The 23771-nt window shown below is 42.7% G+C and overlaps 1 protein-coding gene across 1 annotated transcript in view; it reads right to left on the bottom strand.

Annotated features, from left to right (window-relative positions):
- Positions 1 to 23771, bottom strand: part of ccdc88ab (coiled-coil domain containing 88Ab) — an 81038-nt gene that overhangs the window by 27056 nt on the left and 30211 nt on the right. The window contains exons 4-13 of the mRNA XM_071537304.1: positions 20551 to 20620; positions 12346 to 12404; positions 11038 to 11121; positions 10480 to 10620; positions 9014 to 9186; positions 3286 to 3367; positions 2381 to 2539; positions 1693 to 1839; positions 1049 to 1193; positions 21 to 199 (exon numbers count right to left, since the gene is read on the bottom strand). Coding sequence (XP_071393405.1) covers positions 21 to 199; positions 1049 to 1193; positions 1693 to 1839; positions 2381 to 2539; positions 3286 to 3367; positions 9014 to 9186; positions 10480 to 10620; positions 11038 to 11121; positions 12346 to 12404; positions 20551 to 20620 — 1239 coding nt within the window. The remainder of the gene's footprint in view (positions 1 to 20; positions 200 to 1048; positions 1194 to 1692; positions 1840 to 2380; positions 2540 to 3285; positions 3368 to 9013; positions 9187 to 10479; positions 10621 to 11037; positions 11122 to 12345; positions 12405 to 20550; positions 20621 to 23771) is intronic.

Here is a 23771-nt window from a genome sequence, read left to right as displayed (position 1 = left end):
GTACAAGTTCCATTGCTTACTTTCTTGGTCAGTCTCTGGTTTTCATGGCTGGCTTTGGCCAGTTTTCCCGAGGCGTCCTGACCGGCGGCTCCTTTGAGCTCCTCCACCGTCTTCAGCAGGGCCTGGTTGTCTTTCTCCAGCTTCAGCAGGCGGCTGGACGTCAGCTCATTCACCTCCTCACCCAGAGACTTCTGGGGCGCTGGGGGGATGACAGGAAAAGGTTGAGTGGATTTTATATCACGGTTTTTAAGACAGAATTCACACAAACACATCTGGGCAAAAACGCATCAATAAACAAAAAAGAAAGCACCTAATTGTCTGATTACAACTGTAATGTCACATGTCAAAGCCACAGAGACCATAAAGGTTCAATTACTATCAAGTCAATACCATTAAGACGAGTCCATCAAAAGATCTAATTATACTATACACACTATAGTCTCACTACACTACATCTGCCATCCTTAAACCTTTTAACTGCTATTTTAACAAACAGGGTCTTTATCCAGATCCCTGGCTAGTTAACCCTCTTAGCAGTCTTTATAATCCAAACTCACAGATTATCCTCCAGGAGCCACTGAATATTAATTACAGGACTTAACCGAGTGGAGAGAAAACCCAGTGGAAGCTGGCAAAGGCCTAAGCACCAGGGTCTGGGGCCGGGGAGGAAGCCAGGGCCAAGAGCCACAGACCAGAGTCTGGTCTGTTGGCCATCTGAAGTCTCCAGGCCCGGCCCAACCTCTCTAGTCCCCTACCTTTCTTCACTACCTGCTCAGCTCAGCTAAAACTTCAGCAGTGTGATGTTTCAAACCTACTCCAACCTCTTCTACTTTCCAATCCTCTACCTCCTTAACCTTTCCTTTATCCCCTACTTTGTTACTCATTCATGCTCTCAATTTACACACAGAAACCTGGATCCTTGGCTCCTGCCTTCCATCCCCCTTCACCTGATGCTCTCCCCATTCCTCCCCTATTCCACACTGCAAACCCAGGTTTTTGCCAATACAGTCATACTCTTACTCTCCTCCACTCTCCTTACCCTTCTTACCCTCGGTCAGTTCGGGTGTCTTGGACAGTTGTTCCAGCTCCCAGCCTAGGTGCAGGGACTCGTCCATGCTCTGTTTCTGGGCCATCTCCAGCACCAGGTTCTCCTCCAACAGCTCCTCCATACGCTTGCGGTCCATGTCCCGCTCCTGGAGACGACAGATACATGGGAGGTGTTTCCAACATCTCAGGAAATAGTCATAACATGTGTGAATACTGAAATTAATAAATGTTGGATGTACACAAATGCTGAGATGTCCTTGATCTTTCATTTCATTTATTTCATTTTTAATCATCTCATTTTTCTATCTCTACTACCAACTCCATGTTCCAGATCCTGGACTTAAGATAAGATAAGATAAGATATCACTTTATTAATCCCCGTGGGGAAATTTGGGTGCCACAGCAGCAACTAGCAGAACAGTACCAGGGACAAATAAGTACAGAAGATAATAAAGGGAAGAGGTAATAAGATAAAAAATAAAGGTAATGAACATAATATAAAACTATGGAGACTTGAACTGCAGGATCCCTATCTCTAGCTCTAATCACTCTCTCTGTACACTCCACTCTTCCTCCCTTCTTCCTCCATCAATTGATTCATCTAGCCATACTTCATTTAATGATCCATCCATCCATCCAGCTCACCATCTCCAGGTCATGCATCTTGGATTTGAGCTGCAGGCTCTCCTTCTCCAGGAGGTGCAGTTTGTCAGACCGGGACCTGCTCCCATCCAGCTGCTCCTCCAGCATGGTCTTGGTCTCCAGCAGGACCTGGTTGTCCTCCTTCAGCTCCTACACACCCCAGCACCACATCAACACACAGCAATGGTTAAAGAAAACCCACACCGCAACAATCATCGTAACTTCTGTAAATTGTAAAATCATGAAAATTTTGTTGTGGATAGATCCTCTTGAGAAAATTAGTATTGTCATTGTTTTGATAATCAATACAATCAGTACTATCAATAACAGTAGAATTAACAGTGATGGGGCCATCAATAGTGGTAGTAATGGCAGCAACTCATAGTTACAGCAACAAAAGTAGTAGCAGTAGTGATAACTGCAGAACAATTAGTAAATGTACTTGGGTTGACAAAGCTTTTATGTGCTCTGACTCTATGTGTTTATATTTGGATTGAGGATTAGTTTAAGGACTTGTTTCTATTTCGATGAATGGATTGTTTCATTATTGTCAGCTGCACTACAACAAACCACTCTACACTTGTCTTTTCACAAACACTGCTCCAGTGGTTTGTGTGATAGTGCCAGAAAGCAATCATAATCATAAATCAATTGACGCTCTGTGTGTGTGTTTAAGCGTGTGTGTGTGTACCTCAACTCTGGCCTTGTAGAACTCAATGTCGTGAAGTCTCTCCTTGTATCGGCTCAACTCGCTCTCCAGTTTGTCCACGCGGATGGCTTTCTCTCTGAGCGCGTCCAGCTCGTCGCGGTACGCCCGGGCCGACCGCGCGTCCGACAGCAGCTGGTAGCTCTGCAGGAACCACACACACACACACACAGCATGGATATGTGGAAATTATGCACATTATGTGTCTATACATTACTATATGTGTATACATGCACAGAAAAAACTCATCTCTTCTTTCAAATAAAAAGGCACACTCACAAACTCACGAAATTTATAGACTCACACAAAAGCATACACACAGAAAAGGACTCACACAGGAACAAAGGGACATAGACGTACACACAGATGTACACACACCCACTCACTCACAAACGTCTTTATTAGTCAGTGGGTTCATTAACGCTGACTGTAATCTTCTATGGTTAGTAGATTAGCTATGAACCACTAATATCTGAGCCACTGAGACTTGTCTGTTACATAAACAGATGAAAAAGAGCAAACACAAACACTCTTTCAATCGTTCACGTGCACAACTGCACGCACACACACACACACACATACACACACACTCCTCCCCAGCCTGAACTCATCCACCTTGTTTACTGCATCCAGTCAGCCAGCCGCCCACTCTAAATCAAAAGCCATGTCAGGCTGTTGCTAAACTAAAGATAGCTCTAATAGCCCATAATGAGCTAAGGCCCTTAGCTGCCTGATTACAGCCTGGCAGCATAGCAAAAAGAAAGCACTGGGTGCACTTGGAAAGAGGAGGGAAGAGCAGGTGGAGGGAACTGAAGTTGTGTGTGTGTGTGTGTGTGTGTGTGTGTGTGTGTGTGTGTGTAGGTGTGTGGATGACTCTTTAATGGCGTTACCTCTTGCTGAAGCCTCTTGAGCTCCACCTCCATGTTCTCAAGCTCCTGTCTGGTGTCCAAAAGCTGCTCACTCTTCTCCTCTCTGAAAGAGGGGGAGAGAGAGGGGAGGAACAGGGAAAAAGCACAAAAGGTCAGAGAAAGTGGCCGAGATGGAGAGGAAGGACAGAGAGAATACAGGGAGGAAGATAAAGACACAAGTGAAAACAGACTTTTCATGGAGCCTTGTTTGGAAAACGCTCCGTACACCAGAATAGAGAAATTGGTTTCCCCACAGCCAACGTAAAAAAAATCTGATTTTTGTGTCTCTGTCTGCTTGATTAACAAGAAGCCGTACACATACAATCATGAGCCTTAATACAAGCCATTTTGTGTGTGTGTGTGTGTGTGTGTGTGTGTGTGTGTGTGTGTGTGTGTGTGTGTGCGTGTGTGTGCGTACACATGCTAGTGGGTTCAATTAATTAACGTAATTCCATCAATTCAGTGTAGTAATAGGGGACATTCCTCTAGGGCTGTTTCCCTTTCAAAGTGTACAGCTAACTCATTCAGTGGGGAAAACCAATTGACATAGTTGCAAAGTACGGCATTTGATAGCATTTTCCTTAATTGTTGCTTTCAGTAGCTTGAGTGTGTACATTTCTAAGATGGGTTTTCTAAAATGGGAGGAGAGCAGTGGCACAGTTAGTGCACAGAGAGTAGAACCGCTAACCCTACCAGTGTTGGTGCTACACAAATAAAAATATCTATCTACTATGTTTTGGAAAATTAGTTATATTATTACCAATCTTTAACCTGTTAGCTATCCTACTTTTCTTTCATATTAGTCAACATTTGGGCATGAAAGAGGTCATCTCTCTTAAACAATTAATCAATTTCAGGTACTATTTGTGTTCCAAAGTTGATAGATTTTGGTATTGAACCCTTTTAGTTAAGTTTAGTTTAACAGCAATACATGGAATAGGCAGCATCCCATCAAGCACACTGGGCCTTTGTTGGAGAGAAAAGTCAGTAACCCAAATGTTTATTCTGACACGCATCAATCAACCCACTAACCCACTTTCGTTACTTAAAATAGCCTATTGTGTCTAGTCTGTTTAGTCAGTTTCTGGGTGTGTAGACACAACACAGTGTCTTTCCTGTGTCGTGCCCTCAGCTCGCCTACCAATAAACAACATCCTATTGCTGGACATCACACTCAGCATAATACACAGTGACAAATGGAAAGAAAAAGAAAAGGAAAGCGGTCAGGAACAACTGCATTGTGTTCTATTCTAACCTTGTGACCAGTTCAGAGGTAAAAGTATGCAAATCTGCAAACTGCTTGCCTCAAGGGCCCCAACTCCTCCTCTATACTGGTAGAACGACAATAAGACCAAATAACAGAGAGAAAGAGAGAGATAGAGATAGAGTTTATCTAGATAACATCCGGTTGCATGACTTGTACAAACACACAACCAGCAGCAAATCAGCCTTAAAAATCGCACCCCCTCTCACCCTCACCCACACAGTTCTGTTCCCTTACTAATAGTAGTGTGTCATGCTACCGAACGCTCTCCTCTATCATTTGTTTAAATACAGAAGCAGAGAGATGGAGCAGCCTGATGCTCGAGAGAGAGAGAGAGAGAGAGAGAGAGAGAGAGAGAGAGAGAGAGAGAGAGAGAGAGAGAGAGAGAGAGAGAGAGAGAGAGAGAGAGAGAGAGAGAGAGAGATTCTGCAGGCTCCTACTATAGAGGGAGAATGTGTCACCGCTTTGAAGAGAAAGGACTTTGCATTCCTGAGATGCTCTTCTGTGTGTGTGTGTGTGTGTGTGTGTGTGTGCGTGTGTGTACTCTCTTGTGTGTCTGACAAACTGTTTGCTCCACTGAACATCTGATGGCCTATTTGATTACAGCTCCCTGGTGTCTCGGGTGCATCTCAATAAAGAAAGGACGTCCTTCGTTTCTTGCTCTCTGCTTCCCATTCCAATGGCTGAGAATTCGGGAGATGGGAGTTGATATGCAGGCAGGAATGTTGCTTCAGCCCCGTCTGTTTTGGTCTCATCAGATACACACACACACACACACACACACACATACACACCCATCCCCCTTCCCCAAATCACAAACACCTGTCAACTCCAGCATGGCAGATTAGCTTGGGGCTCACATTATGGATGCAGCTGGCTCTACTGCAACTGCTTATGATAATGGTTTAACACACGTGCATCTATGCACACACAAACACACACACACTTGTATGCATTGCTATATTGGTGAAACCTCCACTGAGAACTTTCATTCCTTAAACTTAATCCTTGCCTTAAAATGCCCAACCTTTACCCTTACTCTAATCTTAAATTCTATCCCTAACCCCAAATCTAAGCCCCTAACCCCAAAATAGACCCTCGTCAAACTGAGAACCAACTACAAGTCTTCACTTTGAAGGATGTATCTCATGTTTCCATTTGGTTCACATAGAAAAAACATATAAGACCACAGTTTAGGCTCCATTCCAATTCAGCCATTTCAAAATATAAAATGATAGTTGTTGAACCTGAACTGAACTCAACACACACACCTCTATGGTATGTGCAGCATCCAGATATACAGCTACAATAACAGATTCTGTCATCAGCCATTCAGCCTCACCTCAACAGGAAACACTTTAGTACCACCTGGAGCTGGCTCAGCCTGGCCTACACAGTACACCACACACACACACACACACACCCAGTTTCAATGCTGAACATTACAAAAGGCGTGATGACAACGAAATGCAAACATCCAATCTTATTGACATATAATATATAAATACAACTAAGACCAAGGCCAATGGGGCTAAATGGGCCAGTTCTCTAAGCATTTAATTCACATTTTGGAAGATCGTCTGGTTCTAGAAATGTAACAATTCTTCGCTCCACCAGCGTTTCGTAGGGAGAAACGCTGTGTGTGGTTGAGTTTGAACAGACAGGAGGTGAAGCTGCCAAGCCACAGTAGCTTTAACAGGAGCATTAACCAACAAGGAGGATAAGAGAGCAGAACCCCCAGGCTCTGACTTAACCTGGTCTGTCATACACACACACACACACACACAGACACAAACACCCGCACACAAGCAAACAAAGCAGAAACAGACAGCAAACACACTCGGCTTCTTTTGCCCCAAGAGCAGAAACTGCCATCATGTGACTAAAGCACACCAGCATGTCTTTTATGAAGGTTAGAAAAATGCATGGAATTAAAACCCGTTTTCGGCCCCATCACATGACGATACCACTGTGTCCCGCAGACCGCACACTGTAGCAACAAGTAAACAATGCCATAGCAACCAACAAACAATCAAAATAAACTCCTTAGCTTGTTGATCACTGCCGTTTTGAAACCCTGTGTGGGTCTAGTGAAGAAAGCATCAAAAAGTAGGTCAAGGAAGTATAAAGGAGAGGCCTACAGCAATGGATGTCAGACCTTTTCAGCACAAGAACCAGACAAAGTGACTTTAGGCTCATCTCGAGACAAAAAGCTCATGAAGGCATGCTTATACTGTTGTCATGTGAAGACCAAGCAGAGTTTGGCCTGCAGTCCACTTTGAGACGCGACCTATTGTTTAAGAAATGCTGGCCTGCAATTTGCCCTCACAGTTCTCGATCTGTTAAAGGACACAACTTCCCACTAAACTCCACTGCAAAATCTGGCAGCTAAATAATGCCCTGCTTTTTGTAAAATGTACATACCTCGCTGGTAAATTCAGCATAAAGATGATCCACTTATTTGAATAAATTTCAGACTACAATTGGGTCACCGGACCATTCTCATAATGTTCCTGCACTGAAATACACCATGAACGACAGTAGCAAGCACTGCAAACTGCAACAGGACTAGCCTGCAATATCTGTCAGGTCAACCTTCAAAAAACAGTTCCCATTTCCAGGGAAGACCATCATAGGAACACACTGAAAAAAGCAATTCGCTAGGGTTACACTGACAGCTTTTGCAGCAAGTTGAATGGATTTTCTGACAATTCAAAGCACTTTCAAAAAACCTCACTTTCTATTTGCAAAACACCTAGAGGTTGTGTTCATTTTTAGGCTGCCAAGCTGATGGATGGACTTCTCAAAGTCAGATCCACTGATGTGCAACAATTTTGCCCCTTAAATTTAGAATTATCACATCTTACCTGACCTCACAGATGAGGCCAGGTCAAACAGAGACATCTGAGTCAGGAGAAACTGGAGACTAGAGCATCATTGAAATCTGACACAGAATCAGTTTCAGGTGAGACTGAATCCCGAAAATGTTTTGGAGCAGGAGGATAGATAGGCAGCAGACTTGTCTTTGTGCCTCGATGGGCATTACGCACTTACAACACTTCATCTGTATTAAGCTTCTTCTAATGGCAAGAATACATCAAGAGACCCAATCGAAGCACTTAAAAGTCTCACTTCAATATCACCACCGACCTCAGGACGCCAGACCATCTATTAAGTTAGATATTATGTTTGTGCAACAGTGAAATCCCCCCCCCCCCCCCCGAAACTGAGGTGCATCTGGTAGAGGCTCCTCGTTTTCTTCTAATACTGACCAGCACTGACCATTAGGCCTTTGTCTGGCAGTGGGTTATAGCACTTTAAAGAGGAACTTGTATTATTCATGGGTACAATTTAAAAGGCTTTTCCACTGTTTATGAGTGAGTGTGTGTGTGTGTGTGTGTGTGTGTGTGTGCGTTTATTTGTGTGTCTTTGTGTTTGTGCAGGGGTGTGTGTGTGGCATCACAGCAGCCCGGTCTCATGTGAGTAATAGAGATGTAGGGGAGGAAATGGATTGTTGTTCTCCATTAGTCTTCCTCTCTGCCCCGTCACTGTTGTTCCTCCAGCATCCTGTTCCAGTCCTGTACTCACTGTTCTCAAAACTCCAGATCGCTGTGCTCATAGTGCGTTCCCACCGGGTGTCAAATTCCATGGCTTTTCCACGACTTTCCATAACAAAAGTCAGAGCGCTTCCATTACCTAAAAGTTTGATTGCTTCCTGGTTTGTTAATGTTGTTTTTCTAAAGGGTAACCAGGGCCACCTCAGTTGGGCGTGTTTGATATTCCATGACTTCCACAGAAAAAATATACAATTTCCTTGACTTTCCCTGTCTGGAATACACCTCTCAAAAATTGCATGATATTCCAGAAATTCCACAGCCAGCCTTTGTACCAGTTAATGTTCAGAAAGTGGAAAAAATAAATAGACTTTGTCATGGATCTAAACAAAAGTTTGGAGATTTTTGTTGAGAACTATTTCACTTCCAAGAGCACAAACACTGTATTTCCACAACACTAATGACAGACACCCATTATAGGGCTACGCAGCAAATCAACCATCACACAAACAGATGTCTGATCTTTCAACGGAGCCAATGTGCACGTGCAAAGTGCAAGTCCATGACCATGAGGACCAATGACATCATCTTAACTTCAGAGAACTAGCCAATGAGGATCCGGTATTTACAGTCCCCTCACTAAGAATTGCAAATAAAACATATGACAGTGAGAGAAGTGGTAATGGGGAAAAAGGGAACTAGCAAATGAGATTAGTGTTTACAGTTACTCTCTGATTCCAGCCAATTAGGTTTTGGTACTTACAGTTCCTTTTTCTTTGCCTGATTCTAACCAATGAGATTGAAGTCGGCCTACTTACATTTCCTGTTTCTCTCTGATTCTGTCCCCTTCAATGCATACTTATCGTCTAACTGATAAGGTTGCGTTACTTACAGTTCCTGTCGCAGGCGTCTGATCTTGGCCTTGGCGTCGGCCAGCTCCACAGAGAGGTGCTGTCGGCTTTCGGTCCTCCTCATGCTGGGGGAGTCATTGGGAGACTGGACAGGACAGGGAGCGAGGGGAGACAGCTGAACACAGTCCCTCTCCTGGGTTAGCTCCACTATGGTCTGGATGGAGAGAGGGAAGAGACAGAGGGGTGAGGTCAGGGTTAGTTAGAGTCACTGGGCTTAAATATAGTCTGGATGAAGAGAGGGAGAAAGAGAGGGTAGAGATGAAGAGAAGGAGAAAGAGAGGGAAGGTAGCCAGAGAGAGAAAGAGGAAAGGAAACACAGAGGAGATATACAGAAAGAGGGCAGAGAGAGAAAGAAAGAAATGGATCAAAGAGCAGGATAGAGTTACAATGGTTATGGGTGTGAGAAGGAACAACCCTAGGAAAACCCCAATAACTCTAAATGCAGGGTATTACTGCAAGGGCCCTGTTATAGAAATCTATTCCAGGCTTTGAGAGTCCCAAAAGAAAACAGATACAGGCTAGAGGTCTTCTCAAAGCCAGATCTAGAAAAAAAAAACACATTTTGTAAAAAAAAGTTTAACCAGCAAGAAAAGTTTGAATCTACATTGAGCATGTTCCCTGCAGAACTGTAACCAGTGCTGATTGTAGGATACATTGATACTTTCTCAGGCAAGAGTTAGAAGTGGGATACTTGGTCTAGGACTGGGCTAGGATTTGATAATGTGACTAGAAATGATTTAAATTGCAAGATGAGACAGCATCCATAGATTCACCCTAAGGGACCCCCCCCCCCCCTTCCAAACAGAGACACATGCATTAGCACAAAAAAAAGCACACCCACTCCGACAAACAGCCCATTCTCATCTAGTCCCCATGTGGGGAAATGGGATTTTAATTGAGAGCGGCTGGACTACTCCAAGTTAATCTGGAGGCTATTAGAACCCCTGACACAAACACACACACGCGCACACGCACACACACACACACAAAGAGCAGCTATATCAGTCCAGGGCATCTGCACCCTATGGGTTGGAAACCAACCTAATGACGCATATACTCAATCTTGGCAAAAATACATACACACACATACACACACACACACACACACACACATACACACACTTCGTCCATGAGACAGTTAACAGTTTCAACCCTTCCTTCCTGAGGCAGCTCTCTTGTGGTAACAGCAAAAGGGAAAAGTTTCCACATTTACAGAACCCATCAATTTCATTAGCAAAGTGCTTTTTTTAGAATTGTGACAGACACATACACAAATGCACACATACACACACACAACCATATTTACCACATTGTCCTGGTCGTGCTGTGTTCTGTCTTGCTTATCGTGCTTTGTTGTCTTGTGTTATGTTGTTTCAATGATAAAGAAATTTCTCATTGGAGTCAATAAACCAACTTTACCACACACACACACACACACACACATTACCTCTAGCTGTGTGTCCCTCTCATCCACCAGGCGTTTGAGGTGGAAGGCCAGGTTCCTGGAGAGGTTGTCCAGGTCTTCAGGAGGCATTTCCCCACTTTCCAACCACTGCAGGTCCACTACGTTCTCCTGGTTATGAGTCACCTGCAATCAACACCATTACAACATCAATGATAGCCTATTTTATTTTACTCGTGGTAGTAAGTTCATGTGTGAAGTTTTCATGACTAGAGCACTTGAAATGTAGTATATTTGTGAATTTATAGTCAAAAAATGTATAAAATCAAAAAGGAGCAACATTAGGCACATTTGCACATTTTGCATTCATCAGAACTTGTTAGGCTTGTACATTTTACAAATACTTTCACTTCCAATACTTTCACTGGCATATGGAACTTTGACAAATGGTATTTGTCTAAAATGTCCTTCACCAGCCCAGCACTTAAAAATCAGATGATTGTTAACAGAGCCAGAAAAGGCCCAGCCAAGAATTTAAATATCTTCCCTCCAGTTCTTGGATGGGTTTGTGTTTGACTGCTATTATCTATGGTCGAAAAATACCTCTTGGATGTGGGATGCAATGGCGGCTTTGGTGTCAAAGTCCAGAGTCTGGATACGCTCAATGTACTCTTCCTTCTTCTCACACTGTAAACAGAAAGAGAGAAAGTTAGGGGGAGGGGAGTGGAGGAGCAGACAAAGATGAAGCGAAGGGGATTGAGGTTACTTTGTTACATCTGTGAAGAATCTTGTATTTTTATTGAAGAGAAGAGAAGAGAAGAGAGAGAAGAGAAAAGAGAAGAGAAGAGAAGAGAAGAGAAGAGAAGAGAAGAGAAGAGAAGAGAAGAGAAGAGAAGAGAAGAGAAGAGAAGAGAAGAGAAGAGAAGAGATCCAGAGTGTTTTGGGATGATCTACAGTCATTTTGGGGGGTTGGAGTCATCTGGAGGTCAGTAGACCAGCACTGCAGACACACGACATGAAGCTAGTCTGATATGCAGGTTTTCAGGAAGCAGCAGTTGTCGTCTATTCATCTGCTGTAAGTCTATCTTCTGGATAAGACACAGCCGGCTCTAAGAGGAATGTTTTTTTTTTCCCTCTGTTGCTGGCTGAATGTGAGAGTAGGCCAAGAGAGATGAGAAGATAAGGTTGTCTACATGTGAAGACGATAGGCTGTTATGAGAAGGACAGTGGTCTACTCCTAATTGAACTACAAAAGATCTGTTACTCCTGATATGAGTAGTTCTGCCAAATAGACAGAGACAGCCCGGCTCTGCAAAAAAAGTTTCAGGATCCCACCTAAAAAGATTAATTTCCACAATAGCGGTATGGGACAAGCAAAGCCTGAAGTCAAACAAGAACCAACCCGCAGGTCAAAATACATGTTTGAGTGTGTGCATGTGTGTGAGTGTGTTGAAAGGGGGGAGACTATTCCTCCTTAACAGTGAGATTATGTTAGACAATGTCAGAGTTACTCATATGGATGTGACTACGGTCTCTTTATGCTAAAACAATGGAGCTGGTGAAAGGTCAATGCCGTTGTTTGAACTGGAGTGAGCAAGGGCTGAATGGGAGATTTGTCACTAGACAGGAAAGCTCTGCTACACCATTCATCACACAGCTTTAGCAGTATGATAGAGTTAATTAGCTTCACTTTAGTTTTGTAGCTCCTTTGCCTACCAAATACTAAATATTATGAGTGTGGGATCATCTGTAGTATTGAAATTTTGAGTCATGGATAGCAGGTAGAAAACAGCTCTCAAAGAAGTTTAACTGCATTCTGCCATGAACCCCTTCAGTTCCCCTTCAACGCTCCTCCAAAGATTAACTACATATCAAGTGAAGTGTGTGTAAACGGTGTTGTTGTAAACTTACCTGGACAGCACAGCCTAGCAGCAGCAGCAACAGTTTCTTCATCTCATCCAGACCTTGTTCTATAGAGAAACACAAACAAGACAGAGTGTTAGGCCTCTACAGCCGGACCATTTTAAATAATGTCTGCGAGGAACAGCAAAAACAATGAGTGTCAATACAATAGACACTTTGCGATGAATGTATAAAATCTGTAACCATTTCCAATTTTGTCTCGTCACTGAACAAAAACCGTCTACTCAAACAGCTTTTGCAGCATAAAAAAGGAGTAGAAACCACAGACATAAGAAATTCCATCAGTTGGTGCTTAGCTGATTGATGGCGGTGGAAAATGCTGCCTCAGGCACCAAACCAGAATCGGTCAAAGTGCTGAACTGAATTGAGATCTGGTGACTGAGACGGCATCAGGTTTGCATTGCTTTCATACTCATCAAACCACTGAGTGACTGTTCGTGCCTTGTGGATGGAGAAGAGGAGGGTGGTGGGGGTGGGGGGCAATGCCTTCGTGTAAGACACCAATCAGGACAGAAATACTTCACCATGAGATGAAGGCGATAATAATAATGATGACTTTATTTGTGTAGTACTTCTCTAAAACAAAAGTTCACACTCAAGATGAAAAACAGATACAGAAACATGGTCACACAAGCAGAAGAAGAGGACAGCAGCAAAAACAAATACATTGTCCTCTAAGACGCTGAGTGTACCTCAAACATGCCAGGAAAGATAGACCACACCTGCTTTGGAGTGACGTGTATCCCACATATACTTGGGTGTTCCCTGTATTTTGACAGTTAGCTGTGTGTTCATACTGTGCCGATTTCCCCTTTACAAAGATCCCCGCCTCAAGTTACAGCGGATTGGTGTTTTCTAAAGTGTAAGCAGGTTGGAAGGGTGAATTTCCAGTAGCATGCCACATGTCAGGACATATTGTCAGAAAGTGATGAAACCCACAAACAGCTGCTAGCATGCTCAACAGGCCTGAGCTCATCTGCGGGATTGGGGGCTGAGCAACAGTAAACCAGGTGGTGTGTATGAGTGTGTATGAGTGTGTGTGTGTGTATTGTACTGACAGAGTGGTATGGTATATGCCAGTGAGTATGCTTCGTTTTAAGGGGTCACAAGCCAAAAAGGTTGAGAACCACTGGTACTGTATATGCAAGTTGTGTGTGCCGTGTTTATGTCAGTAAGTGGGACTGTGTGTGTTTTCTGTACTTGGAATTGGGTCTGTGTGTGATAAGCCAGCTCATCCTGTGGCCCAGGGGGTAGTGAGTGCTAACTCTGTCCAGCTCTAATAATAATAAATCCAGCTTAGTGACAGCCGCCATGTTTTCTGTGCTGGGTGGTCTGTTCGGCCTCGCAGTCTAATGGGCCAATCTTCACAGCAGGAACAGCTTTATCCACATCATGGTTATGTAGAGGAAAAAACAGCCAGAAATAGAAAAAAAAATCCTATCACTTTTGAATATTGCCACTGAGATATGAACTGATGTATAAAACATACAGACAACCCTCCTAATATTAAGTTACACCCTGTTTGACACAGTCCATCGCCCTGAAGTCTTAAAAGCTCTTCTGTCTCTTGTCCTTCATCTGCACCGCCCCTTAATAATTGAAGTGGATTCAATAGCTGAATTAAAAGGATCAGAGCTTCCTATCCATTTCCTATCATTTAATCTATTTCATGCAAAGAGCCAGTGTAACAAAAATTTTGGATCGTCAGTATACTATGTGGAGTCTGCTACTTCTACATCATTAAAACTTCCATCTTTGGGGAAAAATGTAGAAGCCAATTTTTAGGATGTACCCTGACTGAACAGTGGGGTTAGTGTTACACAAACACTCCTTTGTTTTGATTTCTTGAGACAGCAGGCAGGCAGGCAGTGAGGGTTATAGAGTACAGTATCAGCGAGGCAAGGTGTCCCTGCCATGACCCCACTGGCCTCACACTGTACTTCAGTGAAGAGTTAAGCCACTTCTTGCACCATGCTGCAGATACACACAGACACTTCTGAAGAAGAGTGGACATTCAAAACAAGATTACGACCAGACTTAACCCCAATTAGCCCATATTCACCCATCCAATACAAATTTAGATGCTTTGGGTGAAAATGCTATGGGTTTTCTCACAGGTTTAGTCAGAACACAATAAAGAACATTAAAACTCAGCTGGGCAAGAAACCCAATAGTTTAACTGATATAAAAAAAAATAGTGAATCCAACCTAAGGGACTGACACTAATCTGAATCACAGGCATATCTAAACAGAAGGTTGACAATTTTTAGAAGCCGACCCTGACTAAAGCCTTCCTGAGACAATCAAAAAGATTTCACATTGATGTTTTTGTTTCTGGTAAAATGTGAAACCTGACTAATGCACCTGCTTCTCAACATTTCTCCAAGTCATTCCATTTACTTCAATAAACTTTAGTAGCAATGGGATAAGTGAAACCTTCATGAATGACACTAAGTCAATTTTCAATTATTTGAAAAGGTAATGTGTAAGGTCAATCTAAGTAAGTGCCATCCCCATTGACTTATACTAGCATTACTTATATAATGCTAAGAAGAAGCTGTGTAGAGATTTCTTGGAAAAAGCAAAACACTCATAGACTTTTTCTCCTATAGCTGGACTTGATAATCGGATAGACTTACAAAAATATTGAATAGGACCGAATAATCTTCCAAAAAAAATCTAACCTGCTGAAAAAAGCAGTGCCACAGTCTGTGTAGAGCACTAACTGAGCACAAAGACTCCTTCCTTTGGGAAGGCTCAATATGACAAAACAGACCGAAGTTGTCAAATTGACTGGTAGCAGCCATCAATATTATAGAATTCTCTAAAGAATCAAATCAATCGCTCCCTCTCAGTCTCCTTGGATCAATAGAGACATATAAGTTGATATGTTATTGAGCAACAGAGTTCTGCTCCCTGTGGTCAAGTTGTGGCAGGTTAAATAATCATCTTTTAACTGGGGAACCAATATTATACTCATATGACAGATAATACTGGCTCAGTGGCTCCTGGGTCCACTCCAGGATCAGTTCCAGTTGTTACAGTTTAAAAATGGCTCTTATTTGGATATTTATACGAGATATGGATAATTGTGCTGTAATTGCAATTGTATAGGCAAGATGGTGAATTTTCATTGCATTTACATTTTTCTAGCTCTTAGGTTAATTTCCAGCTGCGGGGGATGGCACCACAGCTAAATGAATGTAAAGGAAACATTGATTATAGGCTGCATAAGTCTGGCCGAATCTTATCTTATCACCTGCAGTACATTTTTCATAAAATACAGAGGATTAATCGTATAAATTTGTCAACCAAGGACATAAGTTATGTACTATCATTTAATAGCAGTACATTTTCATGTCAATCAGGATGTGTCACTGTTTTCAAAAGGGTGGAGGACATCAGTGCTCTACAAGTGTGCTTAGTCAACCTTTCATAGACATAACTGGATAAAGGTAAAGAAAGAAAAAAAACAATATCTTGAATATCATCGACCGCACCCACGCTCAGGATAGAAAAAAAAAATATTAAGTATAAAGAGAATATCCGAATTTGGGTGTAGAAGGCTGAGGGCTGATAAAACGTAATTCTAGTGGCTGCGGGGCTTAACAGTGCTCTAATGGAACCAGAGGAACCCATTCTAGTCAGGTGAGGGATTTAGCGCAGCAAATCTACTGGAGCAACGTAGGAGAGATAAGGAATTCTTAGGATAAATAATTTATACAGTTAGAGACAGACAGAGAGAGAACATGGGTGAGAGAGACAGTAAGAGAGGAGAGATGAAAGGAGGGAGACAAAAGAAGGAAAGCGCCACAGAGCAAAAGAAACACAAACAGAAGGGAGGGATGCGACCAGGAGAGAGAAAGAGAGGAAGAGGGAGGCAGAGAGGCAAGGTTGAAAATAGACGACAGAAATCTCCCTCCAGCAGCAGAAGCAGCAAGGAGGCTTTGTTATCACAGCGCTGTCCATCTCTCTCTGCTAGCACACTCGCCTCGTCTTATTCTCCCTCCCTCCCTTCCTCTACACTCCTCTCTTACACACACACACACACACACACACACACACACACACTCACTCACTTCATCCATCCGTCTATTCTCTGTAACACACCATCCACCCATCCTTTCTTTCCTCCATCCTTCCTTCCTTCCCTCTGATGTCTGCTATGTTGGGAATCATCTGTGATTACCCAGTGTTCACTCTCTTCACCTCCTCCCTCCTTCCCTTCCTCCCTTCCTCCCTCCTTTATCCTCTTGGCAGGAAACAAGAGGTCAGAAGGACAGTGACTAACCCTTCTTCCTGCAGCGCCATTGTGTATCTGTGTGTGTGTGGATATGAGTGAAAAAGACAAAACAGACTGTGTGTGTGTGTGCGTGTGTCTGTGTGTGTGTAATCTGTTGGTCCACGCCTCTCCTCTGCCATGATGAGTATGACCTAATAGAGTCATTCTGGACCCGATGACTAGTATTTCAGTGATACAATTGGTACAAGCAGTCCAATATTGCTTTGACAGCGTGCCACAATGAATTCAACATATCTCACTGAAACAGGGGACAGAATGAGTTGAACAGGCCCTATTTTCAGATTATTTTAGGTTTTTTTTTACTTTATAAGACAAGATACAAGTGACATCAAAGACAGGCTGCTGGGTTACGACCTGGACCTGAAGTCAGTGTCGATGCCGAATTAATTTTGGATTAGTTTCTCTTCATTGTTCACAGCCATACACGTTTCACAGCCACCCCAGCACTTAACGTCTTCTCAGACATACACACACAAACTCACACTTTATTTCTATTCTTCCTTGTGGAGACATTGGACACCACAAGACAGTAAAAACTGATGTGTGCGTATACACACACACCAAATAGTCGCCTACACACAGAATATGTAATATTGCAAGATTAACTTCTCCAGCAAAAGTAGCAGGCCTGATTTTTTCACACAACTGCTCCCTCACACACACACACACACACACACACACACACACACACACACGTACATAGCTGTCAATCCCCTCAGTTTACCCTTTCTGTCAGCTGTCAGTGGAGAGCAGTTGTCTCTCCTGTTGTTGCTATTGTTCATTGAGAGGAGTTTTTCTCTAAAACACAAGTCTAATGTTTGGTTGTATCCAGCATAAAAGATTAATAAATTTGGGCTGCATCTGGGCTTTTTATATGGCCAGCGATCTCAAGTGTGCATTGTTTTCCCCCCACGGGACTGGTGGAGGGAGAGGATATGACGTTTTTGCGGGAATTCCCTTATTCTATGCAATAATTCTAACAGCAATGACTACCAAGTGACTATCAAGTGGCTATGGAGCAGCTACAGACCAGCCGATTCATCAGGAATCAGTATTGGCAGAGAGATGAAGATAAGACTCATAGTCTGAACAGCAATCAGACTGGGAATACACAGATATTTCACAAGATCAGACCAGATCACTGCTGAAAATTCACAGGCTTAAAGACAGACTAAACAAAGGGGGTTTTGCATGTGTGTGTGTTTGTATGTGTGAGTGTGTGTACATGTGCATGCAAACATACACTACCTGCATGCACGAGTGAGAGTGTGTCTCTGTATGTGCATCTCACTGTGTGTGTATGTGAGTATGTGTGTGTGTGCGCATGTATATAAGGCAGACTAGGGTAAATCACAGCCTGGGGGTGCTACAGTGTGTTCCCACAGTGCACTGTTGTTAACACACCCCTCCCCCACCCACCTACAAAATACACACACACACACACACACACACACACACAGTCGGCCCCTGCCCCCTAATGAGAGCATAATAAAAGCCACATGGCCGATGACTTTCAGCTGGCAGCCACAGAGCCAGATAACCAGACTCCCCAGCCACCGCTGGCCTGACTGGCTGCCTGACTGACTGGCTGGCTGGCTGATTATCTGACTAGCTAGGGGCTAAAGGGCAAAAGGAACCCCGAGGAATGCAGTCTAATGCTTACTGCCTGCTCTGGTCTGCAAGAGCCTTCCACTCTCTGTCTGTCTTGGGTTAAGTTTACACAATGAGTAATGTGTAAACCAAGGCTGTACATCTAAAAAGGAGTTGTTCAAGATGCTGCAGCTAGATCACAAGAACAGCCTACACTGCTGTGAAATTAGCTGTGACAACACATTCAAACAACAGACGGACAGGCAGATTTTTTAGAAAATACAAATGTGACACCCTCTGTTACAGATAGCGGTGTCAGTGATTCACTTTTTGCATTCATTCGGTCTACTTTCTGAGATCTGCGACTGAAGGAATGCCTCTTTGCTGAATGTAAGATGAGTAGATTGAGTGTATTACAGGGAGTAACAGGGAAAGGAACTGATGAAATGCCAAAAGAAAGCAGGTTATAAGAGTTACGGTGGCGGTAAATATATGTTTAGATTAATATTTATATTTTAATAAACTACAAACTTGAAATGATACATTTTACTTTATGGCTCTGATCTTCTAAAAGCTCAAAGCTCTTATTTTCCGCTCCTTTGGCAGGGCAGTGGCTGGATTTTTATCCCTACTGTGTGAAGGCAGCAGAATACCAATAATGAAGTCGAACTTGCCCGAAATAGAAACACAGTTGGACATGGTGCCGTATACAAATTTGTGTATACTGGCTGCAGCTACTTATTGTTCGTTTATTTACGCTCCATGCCAGCGGGGGCGTATGAAGATTAAAGAGGTGACTGTAACCTAGGGAAACTGGGAATAGCAGTGATGAAAACTCAACATCAACCATGGTGAAAGAGCGACAAAGCAGGGAAGCTGAGGATTTAGAAGTCGTTTTATCATCATAAAGGTGCAGGTATTCTCTAACAAACTCAGCAAGCCGAGCCTCAAAACTATTCATTTTGAAATCATTGACCACAGAGATGTAAACAAAGGCAATGAATCATAAAAGGAAATAGAGGCGCTTTTCCAGTTAACACACCAATTGTGATATTTTGGACTAATTGCAGACGGCCATGCAGTGGGAGCTGGCGTGCAAAGATTCAACTAGTTTCAACTAGATTCTGCAAACTACATTATCTAAAGCAGCACCTTTTTTTTTTTTTTTTTGCAAAGGTGTCCTTTTGTCCGTTTGGTATATTGTGGCTTTGAATGGTGGGCTGCTAGTTATGTTCTCACCCCAGTAGCGGACTGTGGCTTTACCAAGGTCACACTGCAATATCAGATAGCATGTCTGGGCTACACAGGTCAAGCTGGTCAGGGCAACGCTCCATGATGTTTTGATAAAATTCAAACACTTAACACTGCACTGCTGGTGCTTTAAGGCCACGCACAGACATATCAAATAACATGACTGGGCTCACTGGGTCAAGGCTTAGCTGCAAAATGGTTAAATGAATTTAACACTTAAGTTAAGCGATTTGCCTGTAGGCAAGTCTATCATGTCTGAATGCATACGCAAAACACATGCAGTCAGTTTGACAGACACTTCATCAAAAAGTAATGGAGAGGTCATTAAAAGAAATGTCTTTGTTCTTTCTTTTGACATCTTTGTGGTGTGGAGCGTGGAATTTTTTGTGTTGAAGATACACTGGAAACATATGGCAGTGATAAATCAGCACAAAATTTCTATCAAAAACAGAAAAGAAGATGCAGAGTAGTATTAACTCTTATGAAGGCAAGACCTACATGGGACTTGCATCTCAGAAACCTTGGTTTTGTCCTTGAAACCAGCCTATTACATCTGTACAGAGTTTCTCCCTCTATCACCTTCTTCATAAAATCAGCATCTTTGTTGCTTTTGTCTGTAAAATTCCTTTAAATTCTGCAATAATGTCTAATTTTTGGTGGAAGAGGTTATGCATGACACTCACATAAACTGCTGATCATATAGCATGGGGGGAACAAAGACAGAATGGATGTGGCTGGAAAATGAAATCTACAGCCAGAGAAAAACTCATTTCAGACATAAAAGCGATGGAGAATTACAACAGGTCTATTGTTGCATTCTAATGAAGCGACAAAGGCTTCGCAAAACCGCACGTTCCCCCCCATGGGAGGCGAGCTGTATGTGAAGCACAGAAGACCGTCTTGCAGATGGGATGAGCGTTTTCTTGTTTTGCTTCAGCTGATTGGATGCTTGATGTTCAGAATAACTCTGAGTTAAAATCTACACGGCATTGATCAAAAGATTTTTCTGTATAATGTTGTGTGGTATCGTATAATAAATAGACACGTACCGGAGAGAGGGTTCCTGCCCAGCACCAACACATTTGGTAGAGGCATCATCACCAGCTGCTGCAGAGTCTCCTGTTACACAAACAACAAAAGAAAACTTTCAGTTGAATACAATCAATACATTATCAAAATGCCCATCAATGGACTAACAAAACACTATTTTATTGCACTTTTTTATGTCAACGTCTTCATTTCAACAAGGATATGGCAATATTTGACAATTGCAGAACAAAAATTGCAATATAAAATTCTACATGATTAATTGTGCAGCGTTAATCAGTACGTCCAAATAAGTTGATTGATTTTAATTGTTATCAATGGACAAACTGCAATAAAGACTTGAAGTATGCCCTTGTTCCACAATCAATGGAAGATTCAGACATTTAAATCATACAAGATTTAGGTATAATTATTGAAGTAATCATACATGTGAAATTCCACTAGCTGTACCTCCAAAATGCTGCCAATAATAAATCATCATCAAAAGGTTTCAGCCTTTCATAATTCCCATTTTGCCAAGGGGGGATATATTTTCAATGTGCTGTACACCCCCAATAGAGATAGCTTTAGGCGTTACAGTAAGAAACAGATATACAAGACTATTATGATGATCCTTAAGGCTGAAAGAGTGTGGGAGTGAAAGGCCGTTGGTATTAGGCTGTAATATGACCTTCAATCAAAGACAGGTCTGAGGTGTAGGTTTCATACATAAAGTTACAGTGTGGGCAAGGTGTGAAATTTTAAGCTTCAAAAGGTAGAGTATAGACAAAATAGCCAAGGGGCAGCAATTAATTAACAGTATGAATCTCCTACAATGGAAAGGGCAATGGTCTCATGTGATAGGTGATGTCATCCAGTGTGTGTGTGTGTGTGTGTGTGTGTGTGTGTGTGTGTGTGTGTGTGTGTGTGTGTGTGTGTATGTGTGGTCTGGTGATGCAAGTGACAGTGGTATTTATGTGGGTTAAATTGCTTGTGTGGCTTTTTCCACAAGGCCTTCCGTTCACATGTCAATCATGAAAACCAAGATGAGACCACGAGTTGCAGTTTACACTCATGTAGGCACGTGCACACATGCACTTAAACACATGCGTACACACACAGACACAGCGGGAAGGGATGGAGAAGACTGACTTTCCAACAAACTAGTTTTGATGTTTTGGTTTAAATCAAGATAACGATGAAATAAAATGTCGGGTGCTGCCAAAGTGCACAAACAAGCTAGCTACATCAAATTAATTATATCCATGTTTTCATATACATATCACCATGTCTTGGTGCTTGCCAAAATTAGCCAATGTGTATTCACCTACCATGGGCCAGTGTTTGCCATTTTGGCCAACTGGTGATGCATATAAATCGTAAATGGAGCCTAAGACTCAACAAATACCTGCCAAAATATTTTTATAGTCCTAACCTCTAGGAGAGAATAATGTGAGTTAACACCACAGTTGCGCTGAAATGGAAGGCTGCTTTCTTTAAGCAGATAGGACAGATTGGAGGGTCTGTTGTGTTGAATATTTCATATCTACCTGGCAGAGTGCAGACTGAACTCAACTGACCCAACTGTTCAACTCTTCTGTGCAGTTTCTTGCTGATGTCATAAGAAAGCGGCTTATATAAGAAAGGGGTTTTGGAGAAGCCCCTCCCAGTGTAACCATCTGTCCTATACATATTGCATTACCTCATCATGGGGGGGAAGGAAATCCAACATACTGTCGTTTGGCAGTTTTGACTGATTAAAAATAGAAAAGAGATTCTCATTCTGTGCTGCTGTCAAGCATTCTCAAACTAATCAACCTAGTATGTCGTCTCCTTTATCTCCCTTATACCTGTGTGTCTGCGCAGTATGGTTGTTTTTAGACGAACCTGTGTGTCACCTTTTCCTCGTCTTAGGGGAAACATCTCCTGGTCGTGGTTTCAAAATGAATCGTTTCGAGGCTAGGATTGAAAACGAGCTTGTTTAAAGGATATCCTGACCTTTATGGTCAATCAAACAGCTTCTAAATCCTCATCCCTCCCTCAGCCTCCTTTGTCGCTCTTTCAGTTTGCATCACTGCTATTTCCAGTTTCCCTAGGTTACTGTTACCTCTTTAAATAAACAAATACTAAGAAGCTGCAGCGAATATACACAAAGCAAGTATTCACAAATTTGTATGCGGCGGTGTGTTCAACTCTGTTTCTAATTCGGACAAGTTTGACTTCGCTGTTAGGGGAAATTTGGTCGGTACAGTTACACCACTTCAACCGCATCCTCCTTATCATGAGTTCACAGCAGAGGCTACTCTCTGTTACTGCTGGTCTAACCTTTGTTAGCTGTTTGCTCTGACACACAGAGAGAGAAAACCACTGGTTTTCACTCACATCTGGCCCCAACCAGATAGTAGGACAGTCTGACAGATAGATAAACGAGCAGGCAGGCAGGAGACTTAAAACTGTGTGCAGAAGAAGATTTAAAGCTGCACTAGGCAACTTCGGACGTTGGTGGCTCCAAATGGCAGCGAGAGGAAACTGTTTGACGTCAGTGAGCTGCACAAAGCATGTTCATGTTTACCAACCTGACCCGTCTGTGATCGCTTTCTACCAAAAGATACCAAAGAAAAGGGAAAAGCACATACAGTATATTGTAAGTTGGCAGGTCCAGCTTTATCTGAATGGAAAGCTCACTCACTGCTGTTTAGAGACAGCATTTTGCATTTTGCATTTCGCTCTTTAGAGTTGATTATTTCCTGTGGACCAAGAAGTGTCCATACCTGACACTGAGGTTTGGGACTCTGTTCTCTGTTGTAGTCTCACTTTTTGGTTGGTAAAAATCTGGCCTAGTGCTGCTTTAAAGGTGTTGCCCAAATGACAGTAAACAGGAGGGGAACAAAAAGCATGAGGAACAGAACTAGGCTTTAACCACTGTGTACACACACACACACACACAGCTCCTAAGACCTGAGGTGAAGGTCAAAGTGCAGATCGAAGTGAAGGTCATTCATGGTTACCAGCATGGTTGCCATGGTTTCCTGTCAGTGGAGATAAGAGCCCTGACCCCAATTGCCCTGTCTGTCTGTCTGGTGTAGGACGGATGCAGGGGGAAGGGTTATGTTATGGTGCGTTATGTTTCTATCTGCAGGCTGGAAAAACCTGCCATTTCCAAATCTGTCAACATTTTAGAAACTGAATGACACCATTTCCTTTTCAGATTGACCACAAATGAGAATTTAGATTTAGAACGGAT

The sequence above is a fragment of the Centroberyx affinis genome, unplaced genomic scaffold (genome assembly GCF_046629955.1).
Source record: "Centroberyx affinis isolate AG114_WGS23_722 - 3 ecotype Tasmania unplaced genomic scaffold, CSIRO-AGI_Caff_v1 ptg003015l_1, whole genome shotgun sequence".
NCBI classification, from domain to species: Eukaryota; Metazoa; Chordata; class Actinopteri; order Beryciformes; family Berycidae; genus Centroberyx; species Centroberyx affinis.
Note: the sequence above shows the minus strand (reverse complement) of the source record. Positions and strands in the feature narration are given on the sequence as shown.